General features: G+C 54.4%; 1 protein-coding gene across 1 annotated transcript in view; it reads left to right on the top strand.

Annotated features, from left to right (window-relative positions):
- Positions 1 to 24208, top strand: part of LOC111157525 (calcium voltage-gated channel subunit alpha1 I) — a 104825-nt gene that overhangs the window by 38982 nt on the left and 41635 nt on the right. Inside the window, exons 4-6 of the mRNA XM_022519008.1 lie at positions 1670 to 1767; positions 15589 to 15748; positions 22668 to 22983. Coding sequence (XP_022374716.1) covers positions 1670 to 1767; positions 15589 to 15748; positions 22668 to 22983 — 574 coding nt within the window. The remainder of the gene's footprint in view (positions 1 to 1669; positions 1768 to 15588; positions 15749 to 22667; positions 22984 to 24208) is intronic.

The raw sequence follows: 24208 nt of genomic DNA, 5'->3' as shown, positions 1-24208 counted from the left end.
GGGAGCCAGAGCCTGTGCCCCAGAAAGCTGGGGGATGGATGGAGGCATTTCAGGCAAAGAAGCTTTCACTCAATTATTCTTCAAGCAGCGGGAGGGGGCGGTGGCTTCCCAACAGTTGGACAGGTTTGCCTGGTGTGTGGGAAAAGCCTTCATTTCCCTGCTGGTGGTAGTGACAGGTGGAGCTGGTGGCCGTGCTGGAGCCCCAGGGTGGAGGATGGTGGGGGGGAGAGGGTGGGAGGGTCTGCTGAGCCATACCCCGGGTCAGGCTGAGGCTGAGGGCCGAGTAGGGGGAGAGCAGGGACAGGTAGGAACTGAGCAGGACAGGCAGGATCTAATGGAAGCTGGGAAACCACAGAGGGGACCCCAGAGGGCTGCCTCCAGTGGAGATCTGGGAAGACTTCCTGGAGGAGACAAAATTCCTCCAAGGTGTTTCAGGGCCGGTTGCACGTGGTGAGGGAGGGTGGACTTCTTCTTTTTTTTTTTAATTTTTTAAATTTTATTTTTTTATAAACATATAATATATTTTTATCCCCAGGGGTACAGGTCTGTGAATTGCCAGGTTTACACACTTCACAGCACTCACCATAGCACATACCCTCCCCAATGTCCATAACCCCACCCCCCCCTCCCCCCAGCAACCCTCAGTTTGTTTTGTGAGATTAAGAGTCACTTATGGTTTGTCTCCCTCCCAATCCCATCTTGTTTCATTTACTCTTCACCTACCCGGAGGGTGGACCTCTTGATTGAGATCCTGGAGGATCGGTGAGGGTTCCAGTGTCATCTCTGCCTTTGGGTCTTTCCCTGACTTGAGTGGCTACTCCTGAGGGCGGGGGCCAGCTCTGAGTCCTTCTTGGGCCTGTAGCACCCATACTGGCTTGGTTCATTGCAGACTCTGGTGTGGAAAAACTTCCAGGACTCTAAGGGGCATCACCGGATTCTTAAAGCATGAGAAAGGTTTTAGTGGACAGATGAGAGAGAACATCCCAGGCAGAAGGGACAGAGGGCACAGAGACCTGGTGTGATGGGTGCAGTGAGCCCGTGAGGCTGGAGCCTGGGCGCCTTGCGGGGAGTGTGCCTGGGAGAGCGTAGATTTTTCCTGCAAGCCAAGTACAGCATGCCTGTCGCATCCCCGGAGATGACACCTGGACTGCTGGGAGCCCGTGTTTGGGCTCAGAGGACTGGAGAGCGGACAGGGAGGGGCAGATGTGGTGTGACCCTGGCTGGGCAACCTGGGACATGCGATGTCACCCCTGTCTGGCTCCTCTCCTCGTCTGTGACTTTGGGCATCGAAGCCAGGCTTACTGGGGACCTGGGGGCTGGGGGAGATGTAAGGACTGGGAGCCCGGCTCTAGGCCTCTGCCGGCAGCCAGGACCTGACACTGCAGCTGTGATTTTGCCTTCTGGTCACTGCCTGGGGTCAGCCGCCCCCCACCCCCACCTTGGTTCTCTCCTGCTAGCCTTCCCTGCTTCAAAGGCTGCTGGGGAAGCACGGGCAAGAGCCACCCGGCAAGTGCTGGGCTGCAGCTGGGATCCTGACCCCGTTCCTTCCTCTCCTCTCCAGGCAGCTATGGGCACGGATGGATGTGCGTGGCTGGCTAGATGGCTGTGGCCTGCTCCGTGGCCTTGTGTCCCTCCTGCTCCATCCCTCACTGTCCGCCTTTCTCTGCAGGATGGTGGAGTACTCCCTGGACCTCCAGAACATCAACCTGTCAGCCATCCGCACCGTGCGCGTCCTGAGGCCCCTCAAAGCCATCAACCGTGTGCCCAGTAAGTTGGCCCCCCCGTTGCTCCCCCCCCTCCGCAGCCATTCCTGCACTAAGACAAGACTGACCAGCACCTTCCAGCGCCTGTGCTGGGCATGGGGATCCCTCAGTGACTGGACAGATATGGGTCCTGCTCCCACCAGGCTCCTGGGCCCATTTTGGGCCAGAAGACGCGGGAGGGAGGTCCTGGTAGCTCTGAGTCCCATAAGAACTGGAACAGCAGGATTCTGGGGAGTCTGGTTTTTTGGGGACAAGGCTCCTTGTGGGGGGCGGCTGTCAAGGAGGACACACGTGTGAAAAGAAGCTGCTTAGTTTAAGGGAGAGCAGCCCCAGCTTTCGCAGGGGAGGGGATCCTCAGAGCCCTCACTGGTGCCCACTTAGAACTCAAGCTCTGTCCCCCAACCACGTGCCTGCGCACCTGCCCACATCAGGACCCAACCATCCGTCTGTCTGTCCACCCGCCCAGTGTTGAGAGGTTATGTTATGACAGGCCCTGGCATCTGCCCATGTAAGTAATCGTCAGAGCTTTTCCATCTCCATGATTTTCGTGAGCTTATGATCCCTCCGTGAGGGAGGTGGGCTGTTCTCACGGAAAACGGAGGCTAAAAGACCAAGACTCGGAGAGGCCAAGTAACTTGCTCAAGAGGCCTCCTGACTTCCTGAGCAGTGTTTTTTCTAGGACCCTGAGTTTAGAGTAGGATGGGGGATGGGGAAGGAGAGAAGGACAGAGCACCCAGCCGGCTCCTGCCTGGGGTTTAGCCCTATCAGCAAAAGGCAGGAAGTTTCGTGAGCACCTACTCACCTCCCGCGTGGCATTTGACGAACTGACGGCTGACTGAATCCTCTGACAACCCTGGTGAGGCTCAGGTCGGTGGCGAGTGCCTGAGGGGCTGGCCTGACTCTGGGCCGGTGGGGTAGGGCAGTGGAGGCCACACTTAAGGGTATTTGTGGAGCAGGCTGGGTGGCCCAACCATAACTTCATTCTGAGATGGGCAGACCGGGCCAAGTACGGAGGGTTCCCGGGGGTGCACGTACCGGGTCACGTCCCCACATGTGAAAGTTGACATGGCAGGAACCCCCAGGGAGCCCCGAGTGCTACTCTGAAGGTCTTGAGGGAAGGATGGGGAGGCTGGGGCGGGGTAGGGGTGAGTGACTAGGAGCAAAGCTGTGGGCGGAGTGGGGAGGAGCAGTTCAGCATTGTGCCCTTGGTCCCCTCCCACTGCTCTGCGGAGACTCCACTGGGGGCAGGGCAGGGGGGGGTTCCCCAGCTTCTCTCTGTGCTTCCCACCCCCACTATTCCTACAAGACTCCTTCTAGATCACCTAGTTCGAAACCGTCTTTAGCCCATTGAAAGGTCACACAGCCGGCACCTTGGCGCCCAGGCGTCTAACCAGTACACTCGCCACAGTGCATGCCCCCTCCCTGATGCCCCCCCACCCTTTCCTGGGGTGCCGGCCACGGGATGGGTTTCCTTCATGGAGTGCCCACAGCTACCCTGGTACGTGGAAGCCGCGCGAAAACTACGTGTCAGGGACACACTGAGCAAGTGTGTTGAGCAGCTGTCCCGTGCCAGGGCCACGGGGCCGTCGGTGCTCAGACACAGAGGTGTCCCGGCATCATGGAGCACGTGGGGCATGACATGGGGAAGGCGGGGGCCTGGCGGCCCAAGACGGTGTCTGAATGGAGACCCCGTGCGGCCTGGGGACTAGCCAGGCCACGGAGTGTTTCAGAAATGCCTGGCAGGAGTGGGGAGCATGGGTGGGACAAGCCGGCCTCAGGGTGTTTCTGGGACTGCAGGTCAGTGATGGCCGTGACCGTGACTGGGTAGGGCGGGACTGAGGGAGAAGATGCCCAGAAGGCCCAGGTCTCACCTTGGGGAGTGAGAGGGGAAGCCCAGTGTCTTGTCTGAGCCTCCTCAGAGGGAGGGTATGGGAGGGCCCCCGTTTCTCCTGCCCACCCCACCCCCTGGCCCTGGCCTTCCCCACTGTTGTCCCAGGGCAAGCAGGGACAGCTCTCAGGAGGCAGCCCCCCGATGACCACTGAGTCCATGGGCCGGGACCCCTTCCCAGCGGTGTGTGTGGCTGTGCCAGGGGTCACATGCAGGTGTTTGTACATTGTCCTGCATTCTGAACCTCCAGGTCTTGGGAGCAGTGACATAAGGGGACATTTGAGAAGAGAAGGTCTGGGGGGAGGGGATAGGGTGTCGGTCTCTTTCTGGGGGGGGGTTTCTGTACATCTCTGTGTGGATGCATGTGGGTCTGAGAGTCTACATGACTACAGGAGACCACGTGTGTGTACATGCGTGTGCATGTGGCATGTGTGGCGCCTGTGTCTCTCCCTGCCACCCCCCCCCCCTCAGGACTGAGTGAGGCGCTCATTAGGCGGCTCCTGGCTGTGGAGGTCACTTCCCAGTCCCCAGTGCCAGCCTGCCTGGTTCTCCAGAGAATGGCAGCGATGGGCCTTGCGCTCCCGAAGCTTCCAATTTTGGAGGCTGCATGGCCCGGAGCGCCGGGGGAGGAGTCCGGGTCCTTCCTCAGGGGCCTCCCGCCTGCTAATAGACGTGACTGGGAGGCCCAGGCAGCCAGAGCTGGGGGATGGTTTCCTGCTCGGGGAGCTGACTGTCCCTCTCAGCTGACAGAAAGAATCTCGCTGCCTCAGAACTTGGCTTGGGGGGGGCTGTTGGGAGCACAGACCCTCTGGGAGCCAAAATAGACCCAGGGCATCCCCTCCCCCAACTTAGAAACCACCCCGTGCTCCCCTTGGAAAGAAACCTTAAGATCAATGCATATTCATGAGGAATTCAGTTAATAGGAGCCTCAGGCTGTTAGAGCAGGTTGGCTGGTCCGTCCTCACCTTTGTGGGAGGGGCCGTTTTGGTCCCAGATGCCACCTCCTCTGCCCAGAGTCACTGAGGAATGGTGGCATGGCAGGGGGCGAGGCACAAGTTCTTACAAGTGTCTCCTAGAGAGATTTGGTTGGTTCCCTCCTTTTTTTCTAGATGTTTCCCTAAAACATTCCAAGTCCTTCTGTTCATTTTCGGAGTTCCTTCTGCCCTGGGACTCCCTCTTTTCAACAATAGCCTGTAGCTCTCAGTGTTGCCACTAGATGGCAGGCTAGAGACCCAGGAATGGTGAAAGGATGGGCTATTAATTGCAAAACCTTGGAGAGTGGGCAGCTCCTTGCAATTGGAAAAATATAGCAATGGCTGCAAAGCCTTAGCGCGATCAGCCCGGAAGACTTAGTTGGGTTCGCAGGGGACTCAAGGTCTGTTTGTTGGCTCTGCCAGGACCCCGCTCTGTGATCCGGGAAGTCCCTTGGTGTCACTGGACCTCACTTCCTCTACTTGCACAAATCAAGAGGAGGACTGGATTCGATGTGTAGTTCTCAACTTTGTGCATGATGGATGGGGCACCTGGGAGTCACAGTGTTGTTTACAAACCTTATAAAATATGTCCCTCCACGCTCCCATGCCGGGCTCTATCCTGGCCATTCAGCCTTTGATGGATAAAGGTAGCACAGCGTGGAGGAGAAGGTTGGGGAGGGAGAGAGGAAGGCACCAGATTGTGAGTCAGGAGGCGGGGCTCTGGCTCCTTACTGTGGCTTTTGTAAGTCACTGTCCGTTTCTGGGCCTTGGTAAGACGGGGCTCATTATCTCTAATAGTGCCCCATCCTGGCTCAGGGCAACTCCAGGCCTGCACCCCCAGTAAGCCCGTGGCAGTGCCTTCCAAAGCCCACTGGCCACACTATTTAAATATGAAAAGTGCCCTTTGTTTCTCCAGTAAGAAACTAGGGAAGTCACTGCTAGGCTGTGAGCCAGCTGAGTCTGACCTGTGGGCCCATATCTGTAGCTCACTGACCATGACGCCCCTCAGCCCAGGCTGTGGAGGGGGGCGGGAGGGAGGTCTGGGGAGCTCAGGGGCAGCTGCTGGGGATGCTGGGCCTGGCCTGGGCCACTGCCCGCCCGCAGAGTCCTGTCCAGCTCATGGTCCCTGGTGCAGTGATCACTGCTACTGTGCAGGGGCGTTTGGGCTGGGCCTGGGGTAGGGGCGAGGCAGAGAGGTGGAGGACATGCTCCCAGGGCAGGGAGGCAAAGCTGACAGCTGCGGAGGAAGCCACTGTCAGGTCCCAGCTGTGGGACCTGGAACTGAGGCTTCGCTCTACACAGACAGGCCCAGGTTCGAGTCCCAGGGCTATACTTGCCCGCTGTGGGACCTTGGGCCTCCACTCTCTTCTCCTGGCCCCCATTTCCCCAACAATAAGATGAGGCTGATAAGACCAATTTCTTTACAGTTTTGTAAGAACAAAATGCTGTAACATGCATAAAGGGCTTAGCACAGAGGTCAATGTGCTGTAGATGGTAGGTGTTAACTGTTGTGAGGAAGGTGCTGGAACATTGAGGACAGAGGGCAGGGGCCTCGGGGCATCCTGGCAGAGGCTGAGGTGGGGAGACAGTCCCCAAGCTGGGGACTGGGCAGGAGGGCTGCGTGGCAGAGCGGGGCGGGAGCTGAACTCTGCGCATGCTCTGTGGACTGACCAAGAGTGATAAATGGCCGAAATCCATCAAGGGCTTTACATGGCTGCTTTCTTTGGTTTCCTAACAGCTGTAGGATGGTGGAGCTGCTATGATGCCCACTTTACAGATGGGGAAACTGAGGCACAGAGTGGTTGAATAAATTGCCCTAGGCCGCCCAGTTGGCTGGGGGCAGAGGCAGGATTTGAACCTGCGCTCCCAAGACCCCAGGGCTTTTGGCTCCTTTCTGCCACTCCTTCCTCTCCCCGGAACTTGTAGGTGCCCCAGCTAGCCACCCCGTCTGCAGGGCATCAGGAAAGCCCCTGCCCACATCCAGCGTCAAAGCAGAAGTGATGTTGTCAGGACCCTTCCCGAACACCTTTCACTGGCAAAGCACAGAGCTCCTGGGGTACCGGGCACTGTGTGACCTGACAGGGACAAGTCAGGGTGGGAGGCAGGGAGGCACAGTGGTTCTGCACAGAGCACTGCTGCCAGGATTCAAAGCTTGGTCCTATGTTGATTAGCTTTGCGACCCCAGGAAAGTTTCCTGTCTTGCTCGTTCTCCTGCCTGCACAGTGAGGATGGCACGTAGCATCTCCCGTGGGTTTGCCTGCACCCCAGGCACAGAACAGGTGCCCAGTGACCAGCCCCCACCCTGCGTCTCACGGAGGGAGGGCCCTGGTGTTGGGGCCTCAGAGGGTGGTGTCCAGAGCAGTAGACTGGGGCTTGGACCTGGGATCTTGGCCAGTTGCTCCACCTCTCAGGCCTCAGTTTTCCCATCCCTAAAATGGGGCTCCAGCCCTCCCTTGCTAGACTGTGGGGCTGCTGTGATATCCACACAGCATCCTCTCCTGACAGGTGCCTGTACCATACGTTGATTGCGTGGGATGCTTATACTCTTGGGATATTGGAATTAGCCTTGGGGAAAGTCACGGAGAATCTTAGACTCATCAAGCCTCAGAATCCCAGACTTTTGTTTTCAGTGGTTCTCAGGGTTCTGGTCTCAGAAGAAGAAGTCTTCGAATGACCTGGTTTTGCAGGCACGTCTTTGATTGCCCATCAGGCAGAGGGGCTCTGGGCTCATGGCTGGCACCTTGTGTCTTATCCCAAGCCTGCTCTGGCCCTTTCAGCCTAGGTTCATGTCCATCTGGGTGTCGTGGTTAGGCCAGCCATGCTGAGGATAGACGAAGAAGGCCCCAGGATTCCTTCTTGGATCCTTCCTTGTGAGGCATCTGTTGGACAGGAAGCTGGGAGACTCACTTTGAAACAGGGAGGCAAGTTTACTTGGGCTTTGGGGGCGGCTGCAGGAGGGTCCTACCCCAGGCCATAACTTGGACCTCAGGGCTGACAGTCTTCGGCACCCACAGGGCCTCCCAGAGAAAGGACTGGCAGCCCCCAGGGGGAAGGTAGGGAGGGGAGGAGTGTGGCGGGGGAGAGAGGAGGGCCCAATTTCCCCGGGGCTGCTGCCTTCTCAGAAGAGATGGAAGTAGGTGGGAAAACATCTGGGCCAGACATCTAGTGAGAACCTGACTTGGGAACAAGAACAGAAGGCCAGTGTGTGGAAGGAGAAATGCCCGGGGTGGGGCAGGGTGAAGGTGTTCTTCCCCTCCCCCACCATCAAGCTCAAGGTCTCCTCTACAAATCCAGAAGGAGCAATTCCTGGATGGGATACCAGGTCAAGGGAGGGCACTACGTATTCATTCATTCATTCATTCCTCCACAGTAGCGTCCACTAAGGGGCCATGGAGATTTGGACGCAGCCCCTTCTCAGGCAGATCCTCAAGCCAGGATCTGTGGGCTGGTGGGACCCGTGCTCTAATGGAGGCAGCAGGGGCTGCAGGGAAGGGCCACTCACATGTCCTTTGAGGAGGTTTTACACAGAAGGGGTGCCAAGAATGAGTGGGAGTTCTTAGGGCCCCAGTGGGTTCAGGGACGTTCTGTGGGACTGGAACTAGGACCGCCCTCTCGTGCGTGAACTCTCCTGGGATGGAGGGTATCGCGGTGCATTCGTTGGCTGGCATTCGTTTCCCCCGAGGCCCCCTCATCAGCCCGAAGTCCCCTCCCCCGCTGGGCTGCGGCCAGCAGCTGTGTCCCCGGCAGCACGGCCGTATGCCGCCTGGCCCGGCCTCCCCGGCGCCCACTGTGCCCCTGATTAGTTGGCGTTGGCGGCAGCAGGCATGGCAGACGGCCTCTCCCGCTCGCTCAGCACCCTCTGCTGACCTAGCCAGGCCACGGAGAGGAGGGGAGCCCCTGGGCCGGCCACAGCCTCGGCCCCTCCTGTCCTCAGCCCCGCACCCTTTCTCCCGGCTGCCGGGGCTGGCGATGGTCCGACTACTTCTGCCTGAGCTAGTCCGGCGGGGTGGCTGCCCACTCGGGGCTGACAGCTGCTGTTTGTAGACAGCACCCCGGACCTCCAGGGGAGATGCCCATCAGGAAGCGTGGCCCTGTCCCTCCTGCTCCAGCTCCCCCCCTGCCACCAGGGGCCTCTGGTCCCGCTGCAGCCCAGCTTCCCTTAGAGTAGGGTCTGGTCGAGGGGTCCCCGGTGAAAGCCGGTGAATGGGTTGAACTGCTCCGACAGTTTGCCCCTCTGCCATCTGTCTCCTGCTGGCACCCGAGTTTAAGTGCCATCTAGAGACTATCTGTACCCTGAGGACACCCACCTGACACTTCTAGGCCACACTCCTCTCCCCTAACTCCAGACCCCACGAGCTTATGAAATGCCTTCACGTCGACGCCCACCAGGCACTCCAAACGCCACGTGTCCAAACCGAGTCCTGTGTCCTTGTGACAGTAGCTCCAAGGCTCTGGCCTTAGGCTCCTGACCTGGGAGATCCCCCGACTCCTCCTCCCTCCGCCCCCCACCCCTCCATCCCACCAGTCGCTTGACCTTCAGAAAGCTCCAGAATTTAGCCGTGTCCCCAGCCTCCACTGTCCCTGTCCTCTGGACCCAGCCAGCTGTGGGTTGTCATCATGGCGGGTGATCGATGGCCGGGTGGGGCGGGCTGGGGAGGAACAGATGGACGGAGGCTCCGCCCCCCTGAGAGTCCCGCAGAAGCCCGGCGTCGGGCAGGGAGGACATGGGGAGGGCAAGAGCAGGGCCACATCTCTCGTGGGCTCCCCTCAGCGCTCCCTGTTTCTGTCCGAGGGGAAGGCAGGGCTGTCCTCAGGAGGCAGCAACCATATGGCTGCTGTCACGCCCCTGGCCTCGGAGCCTGCAGGCTAGGGCCCCCATCCCAAGATGTGTGCGAGTGCAGGCGGCGACACACAGGCGATTGTACACCGTCCCGCAGGCTGAACTCTTCCACCTTGGCCCCCCAGAGTCCATGCTGCCCCCACAGCTGGGGTGATCTTTCCAACCATCGTAGGACCGCATCTCCCTTCTGCCCATGACCCTCGGGGGAACAGAGGCCAGAGTCCTCGCCCCTGCGGGGCAGCCCAGTTTCCACAACCCCTCCTCCCCCCACTTCCCTGCAGCCACACTGGCCTCCTGGCTGTTCCCTGAGCGTGCCTGCCTCACCCCCACCGTGGGTCCTGCTCTGGCTGCTCCATCTGCTGGGAGAAATCTTCCCCAGGTGTGCGCGCCGCGGATGCCCTCAGCTCCCGTGAGCCTGTGACCTGCATCATCTTGCTGGCGAGGCCTCAATACCTTCATATCGTACCTTCATATCGACCATGTCCCTGGCCCAGCCTGGCACTCCCCATCCCTTTCTCCTTATGAAAACTTATGAAAGTTTTCATAACACTTACCACCCAACAAATAAGGAAAGGGATTATTTATTATGTTTGTGGTTTTCTGTCCCCCTTCCCCCATCTAGAATGTCCCACCTCCGGAGGGCAGGGGACTTGGTCCCTGCTTATCCATTTGTTTGTTTTAACTGATGCACCCCTAGAGCCTGGAACAGTGCCCGGCACATAGTAGGTCCTCACTAAATATTAGTCGAATGGCTCCGTCCACCCGTTCATCACTCCTTCCTGGCCGACCTTCGGGGGGCCACTCTGTGCCAGACCCTGGGCTGGATTGGAGGATGCAGAACACCCACTGCGGGGGGCTCATGCTCAGGACACTGTTCATTTTGGGGGGCATGGGTGGAGCCAGGAATGGATGAAGGCCAGGAACGTACAAAGTGCTGTGACAGAGGGAGGGTGGGGCAGTGGTGCTCCCATCAGGGGGACCAGGCTGGTCTGGGGACCAGAAGAGACACTCACCCAACTGCGGTCTAAGAAAGGAGGAGGGATGGCCTTGTGAGTGTGCGTGAGGGCTTTCCAGGGGCCGGCAGGGGATCGGCCTGGCTGTGTCACAACAGCCTGGAGCCCTGCGGCCCTGTGGCCCTGGGGAGGGGACCCAGCACGACTGACTGCCCAATGGTGGAGGAGGGCCACAGAGGTGGGAAAGAGTGTGTGCAAAGGTAAGGAGTAGGGATGATGGGGGGAGGCATCTCCATTCTGGCTGGAACAGCAGGTGTAGGTGTGGCCTGGGGGACACAGGGAGGTGTGGCTGGGGGAAAAGGCTGGGGGCCGTGAGTAGGAGCTGGCGGTACTTTCCCTATGGGGTTGGATGGACTGCTAGCATCTTCTGCTTTTGTCCTCCTCAGAGGTATCTTGACCCTGTGTTTTTCTTGAGCAGCTGGCTGGACTGTCTCCTGTAGACGAGGCCGCTGGGGCCCAAAGAGGGCAAGCTCTGTGTCAAGGCTGCCCAACCAGAACTGGCACCCGCATATCCTGTCCTGGATTGGTGCTCTAGGCAAAGTAGAGACTGCACTGGCTGTTCCGGGGACTCTGGGATCCTCTTTCCCTTCTTGGCTGGGGAAACAGGGCCTTCAGCCACACTCATGGGTTGCCTGGAGCCTATTTCTGGACTCGATCCCAGGCTGAAGGCCTGAGAAGTCACACTAGAAGGCAGAACCAGATAAGCTCACCCTGAGAGATGGCGAGTGAGAGCCTGCGGGAAGTGGAGGCAGGATGGCTTCATGACTAACTGGGGGTGGAAACCAGAGAAGACTGCCTGGAGGAGGAGGGCTGGGTAGGGGATAGGTGTGGAGGAACATGAGTAGGAAGGATGGTCTGAGGCAGATGTCTCTGTCTCCTTGTCCCTTGCTCTCCATCTCTGTCCTCTGTCTCCATTTCTTGTTCTCCCTCTCCTCCTTGCCTCCGCCTCCCTTGGCCAGTGCCAGGGGAACAGAGGGCAGAGAGGAACCGGCTGACTTGCCTTAGCTAATTACTTGACTGCGGGCATAAAAGGAGGATTAGCTGGGGTCTCTTGGGGTCCTCCCTGACTCCCTAATCCTGTGGCCCCTTTTCCCTGGCACGGAAACGAGGGATTTGTTCTGAGTCCCTAATTAGCTAATTATGCCTTGGCTCAGTGGCCCTGGGACTCCCTGGGCCCAAGGGAGGGCTGTGGAGTGAGCTGGGGCCTGGCTCGGCAGAGGGAAGAGAGGAGGGGGAAACGGGCTGCCATTCAGGGAAGCCAGCCGAGTAGGTTTTGAGGAGCCTTTCAGAATTTCAATATCCTGGAGAACAAGGAAATGTAATTAATTGAGCAACAAAGGCCGGGCCCCGGGGAACAGCCAGGCTGGAATTGAGCAGAGCCACCTGCCTCCTCGCCCTCTTTCTGACCCAGCCTCTTCTCTCGTGGCCGCTGGCCGCCAGCCGCCAGCCGCCAGCGCTTGCATCCTGCCTCTGTCCCTGCCCCATCCAAGGGCTCAGCCTGCTCAGAATCTGCCCATGGGCCTCCCAGATCCGTCACCTAGCATAAAGCCTTACGCTCCTTGGACTCCGCTTTGCAGCCGCCCCCAAGCATGGCCTCTCCGAATGGTCACATACCTTTGTGCCTTTGCCATGGCTTTGCCTGGCTCAAGTCAGTCCCTCCAGGAAGGTTCCCAGAGCTGCCTCCACTCCCCAGGCTTGGTTGTGTTTCCCAACACCGTGCCCTCCCCAACCACCACTAGACTGCAAGCTCTGAAGGGCTGAGATGTGGAATGTTAGCGTTTGGCTTCCTCCGTGCCCAGTACTGTGCTGGGCAGACAACAGCATCTGGAAGTGTTTGATAGGTGAATGAATGATGGGGCCCCAGAAAGGCCTGCAACTGGCTAAGGTCACATTTGTGTGGATTTGGATGGATGGCATGGGTGCTTGACCTGTTTCCTTGCTTCCCTCCCTTGCACACCCTTGGCTACCCCCTTGGGGGTGGGGGTGGGGTATTGAGTCCTCACTCGCCCTGTCCTGCTCTCAGCTAGAGGTCACAGCCTACTAGGGAGCCCCCTGCCTTTCCCCGGAAGAGGCTGACCTAGTTTTGTGGGGAGGGAGGATGGGGTAGGCATTAATTATTGATTGGAAATCACACCACACAGAGCTCGTGATGCAAATCCCAAATTACCCTCATTAACAACCACCTTAGCATCACCCTAGAATAAGCAAAAATCTGGATAGGGTCCCTGCTCTCCTTGTCACCAGCTTTTCATCCTCCCCTCTCCAATCTTCCATTCTTTCCTCATGACCTGTCACATCATTCAGCAAATGTTGGCCAAGTCTTTGTTCTGGGCTAGGGCCCGCTGGGTTCTGAGAATGCTGACACAGACACAGGCCCTGCTCCCAGGAGCTAACAGCCCAATGGAAGAGGCAGGGGGGCAAACCTAATTATACAGTAGGGCTAGAAGATTGCCTAGTGAATGGGACCTTCAAGGTTGTGCAGTATGCAACCTATACAACTGTCCAAGGCAGCTTAGGCTAGGTCAGAGGTGCTGAGATTGCTCAGAGCAGAAGAGAAAGGGATGAACTCCACCTGGGAAGGAGTGAGAAAGAATAGGGGAAAGCTTTACAGACAGAAAGTTGAGCTTCAGCTGGGTGGTGGTGGCTGAATAGGGATTTGCCAGGCATAAGAGACATGGAAGGTTGTTCCAGGAAGAATAGCATGAGTAAAAGCATGGAGGTGTGAAATCCTATAGTATATTTAGGAAATTTGGTATTGAGAGAGAAACAGGCAAAGGTGAAGGGTATAGAGAGAGAGAGAGAGAAAGCTAGAGAGGTAGGTAGAGTCAGACCTCACAGGATCTTGGAAGGTATGCACTCAAGAATGATCTACCAGCTCCTGACCCATGTTGGGCCCGTAGACATTTGTGTGGACCTTCCCCCAAGAAAAATTCATGTTGTCATACTCGCACATTTTGTAGCAATTTCATAAGGTTCATGGACCTCCTGCAGCCCTTCCAGTCTGTTGTCAGGAATTGCCCCCGTTCTGTCCTGGGCTCTGTTTTCCCTTGGCTGGCTTCAATCACAGGCAGGCACTGCCCTGCTAAGGCAAGACAGTCCCAGCAGCGGTCCCAGTAGTTGCAGGTGTAACTCTTCCCAGCTTCTAAGCTCTGCAGAAAGCGAGCATTTCCCTCCCCGGGTAGTTCCAGCACAAGTCTCAGGGCTGACACTCATTGGTCCTGGACCGGGTCACATGCCCATCCTAGACCAACCCCTGGGGCTAGGGGAACAGAATGTGCCAATCTGCCCCTGATTGGTCAGGCCCAGGTCATGTGATCTCCATGGCAGCTCAGCCAAACCACAGGGACCGGAGTGGGGGAGTGAGGCTGTTTTTTGTTTTGTTTGTTTGTTTTTTTAAGATTTATGTATTTATTTGAGAGAGCAAGATGGATAGAGAGAATGTGTGCACCAAACAGGGAGGAGAAGAGGGAGAGGGAAAAGCAGACTGCCCACTGAGCAGGGAGCCTGATGTGGGACTCGATCCCAGGACCCGGAGATCATGACCTGAGCCAAAGATAGGTGCTTAATGGATTGAGCCACCCCAGTGCCCCATGGGGCTGGGTTCACAGGGCTGGGAAAGGAGTCTGGGTCAAACCGAAAGCAGAGATGACCCATTTGCCTGGGGTTTGTACTCCTGTGGATTCTCCAGTTACTGGGGTGGCTGGATCTTCCTCCGTAGAGTCAAGGGGGAGTGGGTGGCATACAGATGGGTAATGAGGTCGTAATGATGGATGACATCACCCAGACTTGGGAGAGCTCGTCAGTTTCACAGGCAGGGGCTGCGGGGTGGGACTGAGCCTGTGGAAGGGAGGAGGGCATGAAGGGTGTGGACAGTGGTGTGGATCAGCCCAGGGCAGGAGGGACAGAAGGGAAGGACAGGGATGTAGATGTGCAGGGTGGTAAGTGTGTGTGGGGTGGCAGCTCTAGGGTTTGCTGTGATAGGGGTGTGGCCCTGGAGCTGGGGAACTTTTGCAGGGTGGCTGCTGTCTTCTTGGGCCCCTTTGCTGAAAGGCCTCATCTTCCAAGAGGGGAAGGGACTGGCCCAAGTTCACATAGGAAATAGGGCAGGATTTGAACCTGGATCTCTCTAAATCAGAGGTTGCATGCTTTCCACAAGCTTTCTTTTCCTACCTGCTGGGGTTCCGGATATCAGACCCCTCCAGGATGTAACCAACACATTCTGCTCCCCTTCCCATACTTGCCTGAAACCCCCCTCATTCACCCTGATTCCCACCCTGCCTCCAGCACTCACACAAAGGGGCTTCTGTCTCCATTCCTCTTTCCTCTGGGCTGGCTGGTTCTTTGTAGCTATTCCTCGGGAAGGAAAGTCCTCTTCTGCTCTCTGGCCAGATCTGAGTCCACTGCTGCTGGTATGGCTCTTCTGTAGGTTGTCTGAGAGCTCTGCCTGGTTCTACCATGTGGTGGGGTGGGTCAGTGGAGTGGCTGGAACCAGTGGCTGCCCCAGCGATGAAGGACATTTGGGACACATTCATTAGACACCTACTGTGTTCATTTGGGTGGGTTCTGCGCAGAGTGAGATGAGCCAGCCTTGGTCTCAGGCTGCCAGGTAGTGGGGGGTTGTGGAGGGAAGGCCAGACTTGGTGTCAGGACCCCTGGTTTAAATCCAGACCCTGCTGCTTCCCAGCTGTGTGACTTCAGGCAAGTAGCTTTAGTTCTATGGACCTCTAGTCGCCCCTTCTATAAAATAAGGATAATATCACCAGCCTCATGGATTTGTCATGAAGGCTGAAGGAGATCATATTTGTGCATTGCCCGGAAGAGAGTTTGGCACATAAATTGTGCTCCGTAACTAAATAGCTACTTATTCATCTGGAATCTGGTGGAAGTGCGGTGGGGCCCAGAGCCATTTCCGTGGCCTCTGGGTGGAAGGGCCGACACCAAGGGGAACGTCTATTTAATGGCCACTGAGCAGGCTGGGAACAGTTAGGAGCCCCTGCCCATGTGTCCCCACCTCTCCTCCCTGGGCCCCTCTCACTGTTTCTCTGAGCCTGCTCTCCCTTTCTCCTCTGGGGCCCTCTGCTCCCAAGTCTGACAGTCTCTCCACCCACAGGTATGCGGATCCTGGTGAACCTGCTCCTGGATACGCTGCCCATGCTGGGAAATGTCCTCCTGCTCTGCTTCTTTGTCTTCTTCATCTTTGGCATCATCGGCGTACAGCTCTGGGCGGGCCTGCTGCGTAACCGCTGCTTCTTGGAAGAGAACTTCACCATGTGAGTCTGGCCCCTGCCACCCTGGTGGCCGCCAGCCATCTTTGCCTAGGGCGGCAGTGGTTCCGATGTTTGAGGGGTTGGTCTCCTCACTGAGCCCCTGGTCCCAATCCTTATTCCCAGTGGGGCAGAGAAGTCAAGAAATGAGCTCAGGTATGTCGGTTGTGGGTCTCCTGTGAATGGCTGGGCACTAAAAGGGGCACAAAATGCCAGTGAGGCCTCAAAATGGGCATCACAAAGTCCTAGACTAAAGTAGGTCCTTAGATGCTAATTCAGCTCCCAGTGACTCTTACTTAACACACAGTTTGAACTTACTCGGTAACTGGGAATGGGGCCGAGTGGAAGAATGGACAGAGTGGAAGCTGCCTACCAGGAGGTCAAATGAGAGGGGAATGGACAGTCAAGACCCAAGCAGACGTGATGTCAACAGGGAAAAGGGAGACAGAAAACCTCAAAAGCAGACACAGAACTTGGCCCAATGACAGACATTCCTCTCCATGACTCTGAGTCATCAAGGAAAGGTCATCTTTCAGTCGGCCAGTGCCCTGATGAGCAGGTGGGTAGGCTACCCCTCAGGGAGGCGGTTGTCAAAGCCATCCAAACAGAAGTCAAGCTTCGGCTCTTGGAGCAGCTGTGTTGAGTTGTCTGAGAGATCTGACATCTATGGAATGCCCATGGTGAGAGGTGAGCCGTGTCTTGGAGTGTGTGTACCTACACAGATGCGTTTGGACAGGAGCCTACTACCACTTTACTGTGTGTTAGCGTGCTCCTGCCTAGTGCCAGGCCCCGGGGAGACAGAAATAGGGAAGTGTGTTCATTCAGCCTCTCACTCGACAAAAGCACTCAAGTGGCTGCTCTTGCCAAGCCCGTGCTTAGTGCAGAGGACCCAGCAGAAGATGGACTTCCTGCCCTGGGGGAGCCGGTCACAGATGTGTCCACTGAGTGACTCTTGTGGACCGAGGACGCTGCAGGAGGCATGGGGACACTGCTTGGAGTGGGCTGAGCTTTCTCCCTCACAGCCTGTCAGTCATAGAGATGAAGTTAAACCAGAGAGCCAGGGTGAGGACTGGGGAGGGGCCTGGGTCACCTGCCCATTGCTGGGGGGACTCGCAGGACACCTGGTAGACCAGAGAAGGGGCATCCTTGTGGGAAGGGCCTTGTGGGATGGGTGGGGGGTCTACTCTTGTGTCAGTCACTCAGAAGAGGTGGGCCCTGAGGCAGCAGGAGATGGGGGCACCTGCTTCTCCTGGTCTGGGCTTCAAAGATGGAGATGTACAGGCATGAGCTCTCAGTTTTAGGGGTTCAGGACATGTCCAGACCCCTCTGTCCCACGTGGATCTTCCCCTAGGTCATTCTGTGGCCACCCCGTTCTCATTATCCCACTGCAGCCCCAGTGTCACACCCTGCTGGAGGCTTTCCCTCACCATGCCCCACTGTCCCCCACTCCCAGACACCCTATTGCATTATCTGGTTTGATTTCCTCTAGACACCATCTCTGTGTGAAATCACACTTGTGAGTTTATTTAACTTGGTCATCGAGTGTCTCTAGACCGGTTTATTTACTTGGCTAACGGTGATGAAGTGCCCCAGAGTAACAGGTGTGACTGAGGTGACGCTGAAGTTCGACCCCAGGTGGAGGCCCGGCGGCCGCGGCTGAGCATGGGGTACTGAGCTCTAGGGCAAGCCTGACAAATCCAGAGCTGGAATTCGAACTCAGGTCCCCCTGCCTGCAGAGACTGCTGTGACTGCCCCCGGTGAGCGTGCTCCCAGCACACAGAAGCCCCTGCGGAGACCCTAAATGGTCGGTCTAGGGGTTCTTGAGCACAGAATCAAGACAGTATCGCCCAGCTAGGAAGTGGCAGAGGCCAGAATGTGGACTGGTGTCCTCTGCAAAGCGTCTGGTCCCTTCTTCCAGATTCTGTCTAAGCATTAACATGCACACACACGCCCATTCCCATCCCAGGCAGGTTTTCAAACAGGGTAGCTTGAGGGTGTTTTCACACCAGTATTTCTTACTCCGCTGAGAAGCCACGGTTCATCCAGCCAGTCCCTGTTGATGGACCTTGCGTGGTTTCCAAGGTGTTGCTCCTGCATACAAGAGTGCATTGTGCACACACGTGATCCGTATGGACGCAGTGATCAATGGCTAGGCTCATAATTACTAACAAAATGTATGTCTGTTTTTTAGATTTTATTTATTTATTTATTTGACAGACAGAGATCACAAGTAGGCAGAGAGGCAGGCAGAGAGAGAGAGAGAGAGAGAGAGGAGGAAGCAGGCTCCCCGCTGAGCAGAGGGCCCGATGTGGGGCTTGATCCCCGGACCCTGGGATCATGACCTGAGCCAAGGGCAGAGGCTTTAACCCACTGAGCCACCCACGTGCCCCAATGTATGTCTGTTTTTATACTTTATTGGTTAAGATACAAATTGCATTCATTCGTGGTCACAACTACTAAGTACACAGCTTTATGAAGTTTTCCCTGTAAGGAGGCTCCCTCCTGCCCCTGGCCCGTTCCTATCCCTGTCACCCCAAAGTAGCCACTATTCTGACCTCTATCTCTGTAGATTTGTGTTGCCTGTTTTTGAGGTTTCTCTCAGTGGAATCATACAGGAAGCCACCTTTTGTGTCTGCCTCTTCGGCGTAGGGTAATGTGTCTTTGAGAGTCACCCACGTGCTTGCGGGTGGCAGTCGCTTTCTTGTTTTTCGTTGCTGTGGGTAGATATTGAGCAAATACACAAGTATTTATCTTTTTCATGCCACTGTTGATTTGGGCTGTTTCGGGTTTTTTTTGGCTCTTATGACTCATGCATATTCTTGGACATATCTTCGGTGGATAGAGCCATCCTTTCTTTGGGGTAGATACCCAGGAGTGGAATCGTGAAGGGCGCACGTGTGTTCAGCTTGTGTAGATTTTGTTGCATGCGTTTCTGGATTGATCGCATTAAACGTCTGCTGGCAAAGTCGGAGAGTTCCAGGGACCTGGCATTCTTAGCAACATTTGGTATTGTCCGTCCTTTTAATTTTAACTCTTCCAGGGAGAGGGCGGTGGTATCTTATTGTGGTTTTAATTAATACTGTCCGTATGTCTAGTGATTAGCACTTTTCATGTACTTATGGGCAATTCGTGCATCTTCTTACACGGTGTCTGTTATGGTCTTTAGCTATTTTTAGATTGGGTTGTCCTTTTATTATAACTTTGTAGTGGCTGGTTCTTTGTATGCAGGATTATGTCTCCTTTGGTGGCAGATATATATGTATTATGTGTACAAGCATACATATAATTGCAGATATTTTATATGTATATATGATATATATAGAAATTATATATTTGGTATATATATGTGTGTATATATATACATACTACATATCTATCTATATATGTATATATATAATATGTGTATTTATATATATATTGCACATATTTTATTCTAGCCTGTTCCATTTTCACTCTCTTAATGGTGTTATTTGATTTGAAAAGAAGCTCTTAGTTGTAATGATCTGGATTACCAAGTTTTTAAAAAGATTTTATTTATTTATTTGAAAGACAGAGATCACAAGTAGGTAGAGAGGCATGCCCCCCGCCGAGCAGGGACCCCCCCCCCAATGCGGGACTCGATCCCAGGACCCTGAGATCATGACTTGAGCCAAAGACAGAGGCTTAACCCACTGAGCCACCCAGGTGCCCCCCAATCATTTTTTTAGTATTGCTTTTCGTGTCCAGCTTAATCTTTCCTTAAGCCAAGGTGATGAAAATATCCTCCGATGTCTTTTCTTAGAAGCTTCCCATTTTATCTTTCACATTTAGGTCTGTATTCCATCTCAGATAATTTTCAGTAAGCTGTATGGTTTGGGTCAAGATTTCCCCTCTGTAGGGTATTCGATCATCCCAGCACCATTGACTAAGAAGTCCATCCCCGCTCTGTGGAGTCGCAGTGCTGTCTTTCTGACGTCAGGTGGCCATTTGATGTGGGGTGGGTGTGTACATGTTAATTGTTGATGGATGTTGCCAATTGCCTTCTAAAAAGTTTGTATCAGCACACACTCCCACCCTCAGCGTGTGCTCATGTCTGTTTATACTCACTCTTTTCCACACTTAGTACTGTTAACACTGATACACTTCCATTTGGTTGGGTATAAAGTGATCTCGATGTTATTTTTGTTTGCATTTTCCTATTACTAGCCAAGTGAGCAACTCTTCCTATATATTGATATATTGGTTCCCCCCTTTTTTTCAAGTACATTGGCCATTTTTATTTCTTCTGTGAATTTTTTTTAAAGATTTTATTTATTTATTTGATCACAAAGTAGGCAGAGATCGCAAGTAGGCAGAGAGGCAGGCAGAGAGAGAGAGGGGGAAGCAGGCTCCCCGCCGAGCAGAAAGCCTGATACGGGGCTCAATCCCAGGACCCTGGGATCACGACCTGAGCTGAAGGCAGAGGCCTAACCCACTGAGCCACCCAAGCGCCCCTCTTCTGTGAATTTTTTTCTTTGCATTTTTATGTCCTTTCTCCCCTAGTGGTTATTTTTCTTTTTCTTACTGAGTATAGGTGATTTTAACATGCTGCAGTTATCTTTTTTTTTTTAAGTTTATTTGCCTATTGTTATTATTATTATTTTTAGTAATTTCTACACCCAGTGTAGGGCTTAAACTCAAAATCCCGGAATCAAGAATCACCTACTCTTCCAACTGAGCCAGCCAGGTGCCCCTCTTTTATTTGTGTTACATGTTGCCAGGATTCATCCCAGGGGAATGGCAATCCCTGGTTTGTTTTTGTAAATAAAGTTTTATTGGAACACAGTCATGCCACTTGTTTACCTATTTCCTATGACTGTTTCTCAGTCATTTCTCACTCACCATTACAATGGTGCAGTTGAGTAATTGGCACAGAGACCATATGGTCTGCAAAAAATATTCTCTATCTGGCCCTTTACACAAAAAGCTTGCCTACCTCTGCTTTATCCCAGTTTGTTCCTTTTTACTTAGTATGCTCCCTCTTTGTCTCATAGAAATTTTACATTTGGGGATGCCTGGGTGGCTTAGTCGCTTAAATGTCTGACACTTGCTTTTGGCTCAGGTTATGATTTCAGGGTTGTGAGATTGAGCCCTGTGTCGGATTCCATGTTGTGCATGGAGCCTGCTGAAGATTCTCTCTCTCCCCCTCTCTCTCTGCCCTACCGCCTCCTCTCCCTCTCTCTAAAAAAAAAAAAAAAAAAAAAGGAAGAAGAAGAAAGAAAGACATTTTACATTTGTATATAGGACCTCTTGACTTTTTCCTTTGTAGCATTTGGATTTTGTTATTTTATCCAGAAGGCCTCATATATCTTGAGTTAACAAAAATGTTCCCTGTTCTCTTGTAATACTTCTGTGGTTATGTTTGTTGCATTTATGATTTTTAATCCACTAGAAGTTTATTATTTTAAATTCTGTAATATATTTTACTTAACCTAATATATCCAAAATATTATTATTATTATTATTTTAAGATTGATTTACTTATTTTAAAGATTTTATTTTATTTATTTATTTGACAGAAAGAGAGAGATCACAAGCAGGTGGAGAGGCAGGCAGAGAGAGAGGAGGAAGCAGGCTCCCTGCTGAACAGAGAGCCTGATGTGGGGCTCGATCCCAGGACCCTGGGATCATGACCTGAGCTGAAGGCGGAGGCTTTAACCCACTGAGCCACCCAGGCACCCCTTGATTTACTTATTTTCAACAGAGAGAGCAGGAGATGCAAAGGAAGGACAGAGAATCTCAAGCAGACTCCACACTCAGTAGAGTCTACCGTGGGGCTCGATCCCAGGACCCCGAGATCACGGCCGGAGCCAAAATCAACAATGAGACATTTAACTGACTGCACCACTCAGGTGCCCAAAAGATGATTATTTTCAATGTGCGATCAAGATAAATAATTCATGAGATAATTTACATTCTTTTTTTCTTTTGATACCAAGTCTTCAAGAAGTCTGTTTTTGTATATGGAGTGAGGTAGGGATCTAGCTTTATTATTTTCCAAACAGACAACAATTATCTCAACACCATTTATTGCTTAGTTCTTCCATCCCCCATGGATCTGAAAAGGTGTTTCTATAATAGATTAAGTTCTGTTTTATGTATGGGTTTGTCCCTGTGTTCTGTGGTGTTCCATGAATCTTTCCGTTCCTGCTGCAATATCACGCTCCAGTAATAACTGTAGTTGTATTTTGCTCTCTTGTCGGGTCGGACTCCTCTCCTCCTCCTCCTTTTAAAAGAGTGTCTTGACTCCTCTCCCGTCCAGATAAATCCTAGAATCGAAGGGCCAGGTTCCACGGGAAAAAACAAGTTGGGATTTTGATTGGATTGCAGCGGATCATTGTTTTGCCCCACAGGATGGGCAGGGCAGTGATTGTCGTCTCTGCCTTACAGATGGGGAAACTGAGGTCTGGGGAGAGAGGAAGTTAATAGTCCAAGGTCACATAGATGGGAAAGGGTGGGGCAGGCATCCTCATCTCTTGGATCAGTAGAAGTCGGCATCTGTGGATTAAACATGTCCCCTGGGCTGACCAAACAGTGTGTGGGGACTGGGGAGGCTGAGACCCTGTCCTTGCCCCAGCAGAGCTGCAGCCCCCCAGAGAAGTTGGGTGCTTATGGCCCAGGAGCAATATGCGGGTATATGCAGGGCACAGTCTGGCCACAGAGGACCAAGGATTAGCCCTTAGGGAGGGAGGTACCCTGGCGCTGACCACAGTGGGTCAGTGGGAGATTTTTCGACCCTGGGGAAGGAAGGGTGTCCCAGGTGGGGGAACAATGTGGGCAAAGGCCTAAAGGTAACAATAGGACCTGTTGGGACAGTTCCAACACACTGCATTGCCTCTCCCCTTTCTGCTCCTCCTGGCGGTGACCCCTCCCCTTCTCTCTTTTCCCCACCATCCCCTGTGCACAGACAAGGGGATGTGGCCCTGCCCCCCTACTACCAGCCGGAGGAGGACGATGAGATGCCTTTCATCTGCTCCCTTTCGGGGGACAATGGCATCATGGGCTGCCACGAGATCCCCCCGCTCAAGGAGCAGGGCCGCGAGTGCTGCCTGTCCAAGGATGATGTCTACGACTTCGGGGGAGGGCGCCAGGACCTCAACGCCAGCGGGCTCTGTGTCAACTGGAACCGCTACTACAACGTGTGCCGCACGGGCAGCGCCAACCCTCACAAGGGCGCCATCAATTTTGACAACATCGGCTATGCCTGGATTGTCATCTTCCAGGTGAGGCCACTCAGGCCCTGCCGGGGGACCGGGAGACCAGAGTGGGACCGAGGGGTGGACCGAACAGCTTCCTCGGGCAGGTGGGACTTGGTGCTGGGGTTTTGTTGAAATCTGCCCAGCTCGCTGGCACAGGGGCATTATCAAGCCCTGATCACAGACAGAGCAGCTGAGGTTGGAAAGAAAGGAAGTGAGCTATGTGAGGGTCACACGCTCTTTCGTGGAGACTCGGGATTTTAGTCCAGGTCTGGGTGACCCCAAAGCCTGTGCTCTTTGTAGAATCCCAGGTGGCCCAGGGGCAGATGGATCCGAGCAGGGAGGTCTGTTCAGAGAGGGGAGAGGCCAGACTTGTGCCTTGTTTAAGGGGCTGACTAGGCAAGGCCCACACGTAGGATGTGGGGGCAGACACATTCCTGGTGGAGGTGAGCACTGGAGCGAAGGCCGGGGTACAGGGAAGCCCCGGGGTTGTACAGAGAGCACCAAGGAGCTGTTTGTGGGGTTGGGCAAGGTCTCTTGGACGGTTCTCTTGATCAGTCACTAAGAAATACATTTTACTCAATGCATGCATATACACACATATATGCACACAAAGCAGCCTTTTTATTTTCTTTGTTTAAGAATTTATTTATCAGGGAGAGAGAGAGGGAGAGGGAGAGAGTACAAGCAGGGGGACCGGCAGGCAGAGGGAGAAGCAGGCTCCCTGCTGAGCAAGGAGGCCGATGTGGGACTGGATCCCAGAACCCTGGGATCATGACCTGAGCCAAGGGCAGATGCTTAACGACTGAGCCTCCCAGGCGCTCCTGCACGAAGCAGTTTAATGTTACTGTGTGCAAAGGCTTGATGGCCTTGCATGGCCCCTGTGTGTTGCTGAGGACAGGGATGGGGTATGTTGAGGGAACTAGGGCTGTGGGGCCTTGGGTGTACTTCTTGATGTCTCTGAGCCTCAAATTCCACCCGCCCCAATGTTGGGGTAATAACAGCTCTCTTACCGTGAGCGGCTGGGAAGGAGAAACCAGACGATGTGAGCAGAGCCATCAGCCCAGCGTAGAGCGAGGGCTCGGTCAAGGTCACCTGCGTGCTGCCGTCAGAGGGAAGAACAGGGCTAGAGCAGAGAGAGGGCGGTGGCTGAGAGGCCCCGAGAAGATGGGAGGGCCCTACTGAGGTGGCTGCTTTGTGGCTTTGGTCTGGGGAGCAGTGAGATCCCGGGATTCAGAGCTGCAAGCTGCGA

This window comes from Enhydra lutris, unplaced genomic scaffold (genome assembly GCF_002288905.1).
Source record: "Enhydra lutris kenyoni isolate GAN:26980312 unplaced genomic scaffold, ASM228890v2 scaffoldscaffold55, whole genome shotgun sequence".
Classification (NCBI taxonomy): Eukaryota; Metazoa; Chordata; class Mammalia; order Carnivora; family Mustelidae; genus Enhydra; species Enhydra lutris.
The sequence above is the reverse complement of the archived record's forward strand: the minus strand, read 5'-3'. Positions and strand labels throughout refer to the sequence as shown.